At 47.6% G+C, this 12,271-nt stretch overlaps 1 protein-coding gene across 1 annotated transcript; it reads left to right on the top strand.

Moving 5' to 3' along the window:
- Positions 1 to 3,267: 3,267 nt before the first annotated feature.
- On the top strand, positions 3,268 to 8,887 carry gfap (glial fibrillary acidic protein). The gene is made up of 9 exons (XM_084678814.1): positions 3,268 to 3,761; positions 4,992 to 5,052; positions 5,175 to 5,270; positions 5,371 to 5,532; positions 5,755 to 5,880; positions 6,188 to 6,408; positions 6,580 to 6,623; positions 6,771 to 6,853; positions 7,323 to 8,887. The coding sequence occupies exons 1-9, from the start codon at positions 3,268 to 3,270 to the stop codon at positions 7,362 to 7,364; spliced, it is 1,329 nt and encodes a 442-aa protein (XP_084534940.1). The 3' UTR covers positions 7,365 to 8,887.
- Positions 8,888 to 12,271: the final 3,384 nt, after the last annotated feature.

Genomic DNA, 12,271 nt, shown 5'->3' with positions numbered 1-12,271 from the left:
ATCATCTCCCTGACCTGGCTCTCTCCCCCTCTCCTCTCTCCTCCTCCTCTCCTTTGTTCTCTGGTGTGTGCAGGAATGGGCCCCTTTCTTCCAGGCCTTCATTATGTTCCAGAAGCCTTGAACGCCAGTCCTATTGTCCCTCCTGGTTTCCCCTCTTTGCCGTGTTTCTCTCGGGGGTTGCCGTGACGGCTCCGCGACCCGCCAGGTGTACCCTTAGTGTCTTCCACACCTCATGCTGTTCCCCCACCCTCCACATCAACGCCTTTTTGGGGGAGGCTCTTGTTATCGTGGGGAAGCTCGTTTGGCATGCGGTGGGTGTGGTATGTGTTGGGGTCTGAGGCGGTATGCGGTGCGGACTGTGTGGTATGTTCCTGGGTTTGCCGGGCCCCAGCATTACTGCTGACAGGCAGACGGCTGGACTGAGGCTGAACCGGCTCCCCCATCACCCTTCTTTGTGACCACACTTGTTTGGACCCGGTGGTGCTGAGTCATACAGCCGGTCTGTCTGCCCCAGTTAAGCTCCCTGCTTTTCCCCTTCTCCACCCCATTACCAGGCACCAGCAAGGACGAATACACCGAGCGTAACCTCTTCGCAGTAGGAGTTCGCTAACAGTTCACACAGCACCTGTCGGGGGAGTGAGAGATGCCTTGCGTGGTTCTCCTCGGTGGAGAACGTTGTGTCAGACGCATTTGTTTGTGTGTGGTCACAGTGTTGCCTGAGCTTAGAACTATGGAACCCACGTCTTTCCAAGACTCCAACGGAATCAATAGAGTCTTTGTTGACAGGCCAGTGGGGGTGGGGCCCCTGGGCTCCTACTGGGACTGAGATTAAGTGATGGGATTGAGCCTTTACGAGAGCATGAGCTGACACAGGAGGCAGAATCGTTGAGTCGGTGAGACACACTTGATGTAGGGTAGAGAAGAAGCCCTAGGTCAGACGTTGGAATGCATCCATTTGCATACTGGGGTTTGGGAGTGCTTAGAATGGCAAAGAGGGGTGGGGCTTGACGGCAGGTCTAAAACGTTCAAACACTAAGTGGAGACGCGTTGCGCGGCCAAACAGAGCTGGCGACCGTGTTGTGTTGGCTAGACATCAGTCTGGTTGAGCATCATTAAGATTCTGCTCTGCAGCGAGGCAAGGTAGCCTTTCTTTTGCCTCCTCTAAATGAGAGGAGTTCTTCATGTCAGACACATGAATCAGCTGTTTGACTTGGCTCGACCGAGAGTGAGGAAAGGGGAGAATCTGGCAAGGGTTCAAGCCATCTCTCTCTCTCTCTCTCTCTCTCTCTCTCTCTCTCTCTCTTTCTCAGTTGCTACCTCACTCCCTCACCACCTCAGGATGTTTGTTCTCTAAGAGATACTACCTCAGTGACCAGATCTGAGGCAACCACTGTGACAGCCTCAGAAATCCAGGGGGTGACACCATTAGTGTCACCTTAATGAGTAGGCCTTGCCGTAAATCCATGGAGAAGGAGCCCTAGTAAAACAACGAATCGTTGCCAGGCTTACAGTCCTCTCTCTTTTAACCTCTGTAAATTGGAATTCAAATCACTTTGTTTAATTCTGCTCGAATACTCACCCTGTCTCTGGGCCAAAACGACAAAAGCTTGTCTTTTACTGTGTCCAAGTCTGGCTGATTCCCACTTTCCATGACTGACTGTAGTGTGAGGCTAACAAAGGGGTCCTTCATGGTCAGAGATGGTTAGATTTACTACATGCTGTAAGGCCAGAGTTAGTCAGAGGCAAGAGGAGTCAGATGGAGAACATACCGGTACTTGACAGATGGAGGAAGCATGCATGGTGTGTGGTATTTCAGGACCGTGGTCACACTGTCACACTATGAGAGACAGTATGACGTTTCTTTTTGATTGTGTCACTGCAGATTATTTCCGTTGTCCCTCAGGTAAATAGAAACTTCCCATCCTTAGAGGTTTAACCCACGCCATCTTGAGAATTTAAATGTCCATTGAATGTCTAGAAAAAAGCCTGACCCAGTCTGCCTCTCTGTTACCATGGTGTTTACTGGGATCTGTTTTGGTGATGGCTTCTCAGTCATACGGGCCATCTCCCCTCAGCCAAAGTACCAAGCCCTCAAGTTCTGGGACAGTTGGGACAGCCCTAGGACCATTAGTTTTCTCTTTCTTGTCTAGACCTAAAACTGTGTGTGTTTGTGTGTCAGTCTATGAGGCCCAATTCACCTCTGCCAACCGAAGGGCAGTATACAGTAGGATTGTATGGATTGTGTGCTTCAGTAGAAGCAATGACATCATGATCAGTAAATCCTCAGTTACAAAGAGGTGGCACCTAGGAGTTGTTGTCATTGGCTGTACGTTTTGTTGGTTATACAACCATCCTTTCTCACTGTTGCCATCAACGACCACAGATTTAAAGGTACAAATGTCTTGGGATTTCCTGCCTTAGACCCCAATCTCCCTAGTGTTTATATCAGTCTTACATTATATCACAATGGATATCCTGTTATTAATAAGGATTTTTGGTTAAAATACGCATGAGGAAAATGTTTAAAAGACGTTACATAACTGTGTCTACATGTCAGTTCAGTGACATGTCACTGACAGACCATCCCCAAGATTCAAAGATAGTTGACCAGTTGGAAAGTTGTTTGCCCCACAGCCACAGCTGTCCCTTTCTCTACCGTCGTCACTCCGTGCCTCTGTCAGTCTGTCCTGTCCCTCTGTCATGAAGCCACCTAGCAGGACAGAGGTCTGTCCCTCTGTCATGAAGCCACCTAGCAGGACAGAGGTCTGTCCCTCTGTCATGAAGCCACCTAGCAGGACAGAGGTCTGTCCCTCTGTCATGAAGCCACCTAGCAGGACAGAGGTCTGTCCCTCTGTCATGAAGCCACCTAGCAGGACAGAGGTCTCATTCCATCACCTGATGCTTTTGTTGTTTTTCAGTCACACATCGTTCCCACCCATGTTAGTGTGAGTGTGGTAAGCGCTGTCATTCATGCAAGTGTAAGAGATGCAGAAAGAGAAAAGTGAGAGAGAGAAAGAGGGAGAAAGCATTTGTAGTTGAGTGGACGGGCAAAAACAATCCTCGGCACATAGCTTTAGAATATCACTTAAACCAGCCCCCCTCTCTCTCTCTTTCTGCCCCATTCAGTGATCCCCCCCCCCGCCCCCTCTGTTCGACCCCTCCCTGGGGACTCTCTCCTCTGTGATGGGGGTGGAGGGGGGAGGGGAGGGGGGGAGATCAGCACTATAAAAGGTCTGTTTCAGCCTTGACCCAGCTTCATTCACCGCCATGGAAAGTCAGAGAGTCCAGTCCTCATACAGGAAGCGTTTCGGGCCCCAGGGCGGAGGAGGAGGAGTCCGAATCAGCAGCTTCTCCTCCGGCCGCCTCTCCCTCCACGGCAGCCCGGGCCGCCAGCTCGCCTACTCCAGCCCCGTCTCCAGGCTCTCCCTGGGCTCGGCCGGGGACCGGCTGGACTTCTCAGCCGACTCCCTGCTGAAGGCCCAGTACCGGGAGACCCGCAACAGCGAGAAGGTGGAGATGATGGGCCTGAACGATCGCTTCGCCACCTTCATCGAGAAGGTGCGTTTCTTGGAGCAGCAGAACAAGGTACTGGTGGCGGAGCTGAACCAGCTGAGGGGGAAGGAGCCCAGCCGTCTGGGAGACATCTACCAGGAGGAGCTGAGGGAGCTACGCAGGCAGGTGGACGGCCTCAGTGCCGGAAAGGCCCGGATGGAGGTGGAGAAGGACAACCTGGCTTCAGACGTGACCACCCTCAAGCAGAGGTAGGAGTAGCCTGGACTAATGGCGCTACATGACTACATAAAGCAGGACATTTAATGTTGCACAAAGCCACAGGCATGAGGTTTTTTGGGCTTTGTGCTCTGACCTTAAAGGGGTCTGTGGTATGTTGACATTTACATTTAGTCATTTAGCAGACTTACAGTAAGTACAATCTCCCCGAGGGAAGTAGGGTCCTTGCCCAAGGACACAACGTCATTTAGCACAGCCGGGAATCGAACCAGCGACCTTGTGATTACTAGCCCGATTCCCTAACCGCCCAGCCATCTGACTCCCGATGTTTCAGTTAGTGTTCTGAAAGGGTGTCCTACTTTTCAAACTTTGTCCAACCAAACCCCCAACCCAGTAGCCCTTCAATGAGTGTGATGAAAAGAGAACTACACAATAGTAGGAAAATTCCTTCAAAAGGAGCAGAGAAGGCAGGCAGCTGTTTTGTTGTTGCTTGATCAAGCAACAAGTCTCTTTCAAACGTGTGTGAGGTTTATAAATTAAATTATTATAAGATGCCAAGTTTAAAAACCAGTAAAAGAGGAAAGAAAGACACCATGGACACAGGGTCTTGGGTGTGTGTTACTGCGTGCTAATGCTTGCCTGTTATTTTTCATCCATAAAGAGAATTTAGGAGCAAAAGGTTTGAAGAAGCGAATTGTCAGTAACCAGCCTGTCACTCTGAGCCTAGACGGGAACTGTAGTAGGAGGTCAGAGGTTAGAGGTGAGAGGTTGGAGGTTAGAGGTCAGTTAGTTTATCCTACTGCTGTATAATTCCAGATACAGATGTCAGTCCACTTTTGATAGTGTGAAAAAGCACTTTTAAGATGGAGATTACTTGTCAGATGGACTTGTATGTGCACACTTTTTTTTTGCGAGTTTAGATGTTTCTGAATAAGTAAGTGACGTGCATGAGGCTCTGTTGTACTTCAACTCCCCCCCTGGGAAAGACAGATGGCTGCTGGACAGGAGTGAATGGCTAATGATGCATGAACTCCCCATTCAGCTTGGCCCGGCCCCTAACAACTATCTACTAATGCTCAACATGATCTCCTCTGGCCATTAGGTTGTTAAATTAAATGAACCGCACACAAACTTTATAGACTTTAAAAGACTTTAGAAACATTCGGACTGATATCTGTCACAGCGACATTGGTTCTGTGTGGTGTGCCCTTCTGTTTGCGTGTGTCTGGGTAGGACTAACCACCTGTTGGTCTCACTCCCAGGCTGCAAGATGAGATGGGCCTCAGGCAGGATGCAGAGAACAGCCTGAACACCTTCAGACAGGTGAGTCTCTCTCATCTCATCAGTACAATCTCTGAAATATATTCTTCAAGTATAGTGACCCACTATGCATGTGCGTATGTGTGCGTGTGTGTGTCTGTGTCTGTGTGTGTTTGTGTGTGTAGGATGTGGATGAGGCGGCCCTCAACCGTGTTCAGTTGGAGAGGAAGATCGACGGACTGCACGAAGAGATAGACTTCCTGAAGAAAATTCACGAGGAGGTGAGCTTCCCTTAGTCCCCTCTGGTTAATCTCTCATCTTTTGACTGAGAATTTATAAGATTAAATGAGATTAAAGATTAAATCTCTGATTCCTCCCCAGGAACTGCGTGAGTTGCAGGAGCAGCTGATGGCCCAGCAGGTCCATGTGGATCTGGACGTGTCCAAGCCAGACCTGACCTCGGCTCTGAGGGACATCAGGGTCCAGTACGAGTCCATGGCCTCCTCCAATATGCAAGAGACGGAGGAGTGGTACCGCTCTAAGGTAGGAGCGTTGTGGACATGGCGTAGCAGGGATAGGGTTAGGGTTACCCTCACCAATACATCCACACCTGGGCAAATCCCATTCTGCTTTTGTTCAGAGACAACAAAGCACACAATACCTTCTTTCAGACAAAGCCAGGTATGTCGCACGTGTTGAACGCTGCACATGCAAACACACATGCCGAAAACATCCGGTGCGCTCTTGTTTTGATGTTGTGCCCAGTTTGCTGACATGACGGATGCTGCCAAGAGGAACGCAGAGGCGCTGCGACAGGCCAAGCAGGAGGCCAACGACTATCGTCGGCAGATGCAGGTGTTGACCTGTGACCTCGAGGCCCTCAGAGGAACAGTGAGTCCATTCAGAACACCGACCTCCGATCTTCCAGCACACAATCCCAAACCTTCCCGTAACGACAGCGTTTTGTTTTTATTTACATTTACATTTAGTCATTTAGCAGACGCTCTTATCCAGAGCGACTTACAATAAGTACAGGGACATTCCCCCTAAGGCAAGTAGGGTAAAGTGCCTTGCCCAAGGACACAACGTCATCTGACATGCCCGGGAATCGAACCAGATTCCTTCTGATTAATAGCACGATTCCCTAACCGCTCAGCCACCTGACCCCCCATTTCCAACCTCTTTCCCCCCCCCGCAGAACGAGTCCCTGGAGCGACAGCTGCGTGAGATGGAGGAGCGCTTCTCCGTGGAAACGGCTGGTTACCAGGATACGGTGAGCCATCTGGAGGAGGAGACCCAGATGCTGAAGGAAGAGATGGCCAGACATCTGCAGGAGTACCAGGACCTGCTCAACGTCAAACTGGCCCTGGATATAGAGATCGCCACCTACAGGAAACTTTTGGAGGGGGAGGAAAGCAGGTCAGCAGCGCAGGGCATATAGCAGGGGTGGACATATAGCAGGGGGTTGACCACAGCGATGACGAAAGAGATCCTTGAGAAAGCGATTTGTATAAAAATAATGTAAATGGCAGACGTAATGTTGCTGAATGTCTCGTGTTGATTGTAAAGCACTCTCATGTTTGTCTTCAGGATCACTGTGCCGATGCAGAGCTTTTCCAACGTGCAGTTCAGAGGTCAGTTTGATTACCACAATTTTAATTCGGCATGAGATAATTCCCTGAAACTTTCATTGAAAGATTAAAAAATACACATCATCATCATAATGAAATAGAAATGCATTAGGCTTCTTCCCTGTCTGAACTTCTACTCACTCGCTTCAGAGAATATGGACACCAGGATCCCCATGGAGGCCAGTGTGAAGAAAAGTATCTTGGTGCGGACTGTGGAGACTCGTGATGGGGAGGTAAGTTAGGGCCTGGAGCCCCAAAACATTTTATTAGCCCCCCCAAAAAAATAATGTTTTTTTTTTTTTTTTTTTATCTAAATGTGTTAATTTCTCTTCCTAAACCCCACTAGAGGACACTATTTAAAAGGATATTTTCAAAAATGTCTTCTTGGGGAACATGCCCCCACACCCCCCTAGTTTTGCTGGGTCACAGGAAAAATAATAGGTTTTATATAGGGGCTTAGCCCCCCCAAAAGTGGGAACCTAGATTTGCCCCTGAGGTAAGCCATGGACGGACACCATCGTCAGGCTGTGGTGGTGGTGTGGTGCACTTCCTGGTTTATTCCTCCAGGGGGCAGCAGGGCATCTTACATCATTGTGGCTGAGCTACTGGTGTTTTAAAGATAATCTCCCAGACTGAGCACACTTGACTATCCCTCCTGCATTGTGACGTCACAACTAACAAATTAATTTGGTCTCTCTTCAGATCATAAAAGAATCTACAGCTGAACGGAAGGATCTGCCTTGATCTGAAGGACACTCACAGCTCTGGGAAAACCTTCGACACTGTCCCTGGCAATGCTTGGTGGACTTTGACTGGTTTTGATCATGACACATGTTTCTTACCAGATTTCTTTCTCATCTCCAACTCCAAAGTCCCCCCCAATCACATTTATCACACCATCCCTCTCCTGCTCCCCACATCATCACAAGCCATGCCGGTTCACCAGTATAACATCACTACTGTCAAATATTTAACGTTAGTAGAACGTCTACCAAAAATATTTGTTGTTGCATTAAATAGGTGTTTGATCCATGTTAGAGATAGGAAGTGTGCTGTGAGTAGTAAGAACGTTTACAGTGTTTTGTCTGTGTTCAAGATGCACACTATTTGTTTCGCTCTCACTAACAGAACAGACCGTTCAACATTTGTGTTGTTTTGAAACAGTTCCATGAGAGAAGGCCTTGAAACGTAGTGCTTGTGTTCTGCTTGAACCTGGTGCCAAGATGAAGCTATGTGGCAGACGTGTATGTGGAAAGTGAGGAGGTAACTGCAGGCGCCGAAGGAAGCAGTAGGTGGGATCGGACAAGACGTCTTAGACAGAGAAGATGACAAGTGTGTAAAAGTGGTGAATTAGGCAGAGCCGTTGTAGAACATAGAAAGATTTCAACCTCGTTTCTCTTTTTAACTTGATCCCACTGTTTCCCAGGGCCTCTCTTTGTCAGCGTGTTCCATCTCGGCCCTCTTCCATAATCTCCATCCATACCCATCTTCTCTGAGACTGACTACCTGTCAGCACCATGGTGCTGCGTTTTTGGATGCAGAAGTTCTCTCCTCAGATCTTGGACACGCCACATTTCTAACACGAGGACCAGTGCCTCCGCACGTCCACTTATACACCAAGGGTGTGCGGGACAGGATGAAAGTGGGACAGGGGTTTTTTGGAAGTATTGTCGTAACCCTTCCCCTCAAACCCCTGGTAGTCCTTTAGGCCAGCCTCTGGAGTGTCTGAGTGATAGGGGAGCAACACATGGGAGGATGCTGTAGAGATAACATGGTGCTGCCAGAACGAGTGCAGTGAGGTCCCGTCTCCTTGACGACAGGCCTCTCACACAAGCCCTGTATTTTTTGTTGTGGGCTAGATGTCACAACACTAACTCTTTAATCAAGCTCTCCCCCTGCAGGACCCCTGCTGACAGCCTTGCCACCTGCTTATAATTAAACGTGGTGTTTTAGAACGCTGGCCCTTCTCTCTTCGCTAAAGACTGATAGCGATTGTTCCTGGATGTGCTTTTCTCCCTCTCTCAAGTTCTCTCGCTTTATTTCTCGCTCGCTCTCTCTCTCTCCCTCTCTCTCTCTCAGTTCGCTTTCCTTACATCCCTTTTGTCAGTCCTGGATGCTTCTCGTTCCTGTCTGCCTGCTGAAGAAACAAACGGCAGGAACACATTTACCTTTCACCAAAATCAAAACTAACACCTGTGACTACAACCTTAGTTATGTGCAACCCTTGATGACCATGTGTTAACACCAATAAAACATGTACTTCATTATGCTTTGTTTATTTCTTCATAAATGACAGACACATTGTATGTGTAAGTGAAATGTACTTCTCTTGAGTGTAACATAGATTCATATTGGATGGCCGTTGGCCTTACTTGAGCTACTGTTATGGATGAATACACAGTTGGAAAAATTGCAGATGATAACTCAACATGCATCTGTATACATCATCATCGTCGCCACGTCAGAATGACAGCGATTGACACTGACAGACAACCTTCACCTCATCATCCACATGATAGAGCATGTGGGAGATGTGTAAGATGACAAACAGGAGACTGACAGCAATGGTCAATGTCCATCATGTCTATAGATGGTTTCTGACCATTGGCAAGGATTTGAGGTGGGGGTGGAGTCCACATGCCTGTATCAGGATCCAGTTCAGAGCGACTTCAGAGAGGCCTTAAGGGGACAGTAATATCCAGACACAGACTCGACAACTCTATTCTAAATGATCAAACACTGTCCTATGATCAAGGACCCCTTATTCTTGTCTATCTTCCGGTGCAAAAGAGAGACACTCATAGACAGATAAGTGCTCTTGAAAGTTTTTATCGTGGTTTCCTTGACATCGTCCAACACAATCCCAGCATGCCACATGTTTTATATGGCCTATACGTTAATACATGTGTGTGACAGTGTTGCAAAGGTAGCTGGACTGGTAAGCTGTGTGTGTGTGTGTGTGTGTGTGTGTGTGTGTGGGTGTGTGTGTGGGTGTGTGGGTGTGTGTGTGTGTGTGTGTCAGGGGACAAGGCTTCAGGGTTTTATCACACAGCAACTCTCATCTCCTAAGAGTAATAGCCAATAATAGCTGCATGTGTGTGTGTGTGTGTGTGTGTGTGTGTGCGTGAAGGTGTGTGTGTGTGTGTGTGAAGGTGTGTGTGTGTGTGTGTGTGTGCGTGAAGGTGTGTGTAAACCCATAATATTAGGGTTAGCATTGTGTCCGTTTGTAACTGGGATTGTGTTTTGTCTGTGCAGTAGCCTGTTGAGGCCTGGCTTTATCTGTGGAGTGGGGTGTCTCAGGTCCTGCCACAGCAGAAGGAATTCCAGCTAGATAAAACGTTCACTCCGTCTGGGTGTGGACTCTGGTGTTTGACTTTGCAAGTCTTGTCCATCCAGAGGACTGAGAAGAGGGGAAGAAAGCAGGGCTGGGATGACAGTCAGCTGACCTTTTTTACCTTGGGTCTGATTGGACCCGGTGACACTGGTGATAAGGTATAGAGTCAGGGAAAGAAGAGTGATAGAAGAGTGTACCTTTCAGTGCCAGCGTCCTCCTCAGGGTCGGTGAGAAGGACACTGACCCTACACAAACACAGCAACGCCTCCACACAACATTTTCATCTGAAGAACATGCAGAACTCTTAATAAGAGGACTCCATAATAGCCTAGCTGGCAGTCTAATAATCATTATACTCGACATAGTGATTTGACATTCGCTTATTTCCTGACACATTCGGACACGAGAGTGCATGCAGACAGAATCGATAGCTCTGTCTGCTAATGTATTTCATGTACTGTATATGACATCAATAACTCAGACACAAGTCTGATGTGTGTGCATGCCAACGAGAACACTCACACACACGCACACACACACGTACACACACGCACACACACGCACACTCACACACACTCACACACACACACACTCACACACACTGCGCCCCTCCACCTTAAGCCCCCATGTCTGTTGCACTCTTCAGCCAGCATTCCTGTCCCACTTGGCCCTCACACCAAAGGGTCATGGAAAGGCATGTGTGCTTGGTTGGTTAATTTTAGCTCTCATTTCATCAAGCTCATTGAGACAAAACACAGGACAACCACCTCACCTCTCACCCCACCCACCTTACAGCATCACCTCCTTCTGGTCCACCACAACAACCTGAACAACATTGACATTGACTGACTGTTTTTTTGTTCCCTCCTTCACCACCTTAATCATTAATTGTCAAACTCCTAAACTGAACTTTCGTTTTATTTTCAAATCTGATATCTCCCAACCTTCTGGTTGTGATGATTAAGTGAGAGCAGCAGCAAATGTACATCTGTTTTCTTCTCTATGACATGAGAAGAAAACTACTCTCTGATCCTGGCACTATGTTGTATGTATCAACGCATTAAAGTATGTTTTTATTATTTGTCAACATCAATGCTCTTTAATGAAACTGTTTCTGCTATGTGTGGTGTTGATCATTATCATATTCACAGTCCCTCACTTGCAAATGAGGTTCTGTTTCACATTAAGGCTTACACGTATAATATGAATCTTGACATGTAGTCTTCAAATCAGTTTATGTTACAAAGGAAACAAATTCAAGGATTAGAAAGGGAATGTGTTTTTACCTTGTTGGTTGATGTACAGATGGAGAGAGAGATTCTCTATGGAGACTATCTGATCAACACAGACCACAGTTGGTCAGGGCTGCCAGTCTTAGCTCAGGTCCAAATCCCCCTGGGGATGCCCGGGCCCTCTCTGCTCCTCTCAGCATTCACACCTGCTCCTACTGCATCACCATCTTTGAAGCGTGTGTGCAGAGCGCGTGTGTGTTTGTGTGTGTGTGTGTGTATGTTATGTTTCCTATCGGTTTCTTACGGCAAAGGTGTGAATTAATTGTTGGGTCCCTCCTCTCTTCATCGCCACAAATAAATACAAACATGTTCCTGTGTTCCTGTATAGTCTTCACATCCATTCCAAACCTAAAGAAGGTTAAAGAAGGTTAACTCTATGGTTAAAGAAGGTTAACTCTATGGTTAAAGAAGGTTAACTCTATGGTTAAAGAAGGTTAACTCTATGGTTAAAGAAGGTTAACTCTATGGTTAAAGAAGGTTAACTCTATGGTTAAAGAAGGTTAACTCTATGGTAACTCTGTGGGAGAATTGGACCGCAGATCAAGAAGTAGCGAGTTCAAATCGACCCCTGTACATCGTTTTTAATAAAAGTCTCTGGTAACGAATACATTTTTACATTTCACTACTACAAGTCACTACTACTAAATGCAACCGTTGATTGTCCTGTGGCGTAACGGTTCATTCGAGTATCACGGCCTGGCAATGAAGTAAATAACATTAGACAAAGGCCTGGCAAATCTCCAAGCACAAAAGCGGCAGAGACAATCATATTTTACAAATCTCATCAGACCCACTGACACGTTCTCCCCGTATGATTGAACAAGTAAAGGGGCGGGCGACGGTGCTAAAGAAAAAGTGGCATGCTATTTTGAGCCGTGAGACTTGTGATGTGGAGTGAGGCAGTTGATGAGGGTGTCTCTGCTCTCTGTCAGAGTGTCAGGCACGTCTGGTGACGACTCCCCTGGCCTGCGCAGGGGAAATCTGTCAAATAGGGACAGTCGGGGGTTGTTGACCAGTCTGGTAAA

Source organism: Hypomesus nipponensis, chromosome 17 (assembly GCF_054491055.1).
Source record: "Hypomesus nipponensis isolate SF chromosome 17, ASM5449105v1, whole genome shotgun sequence".
In the NCBI taxonomy this organism is placed as follows: Eukaryota; Metazoa; Chordata; class Actinopteri; order Osmeriformes; family Osmeridae; genus Hypomesus; species Hypomesus nipponensis.
The sequence above is the reverse complement of the archived record's forward strand: the minus strand, read 5'-3'. Positions and strand labels throughout refer to the sequence as shown.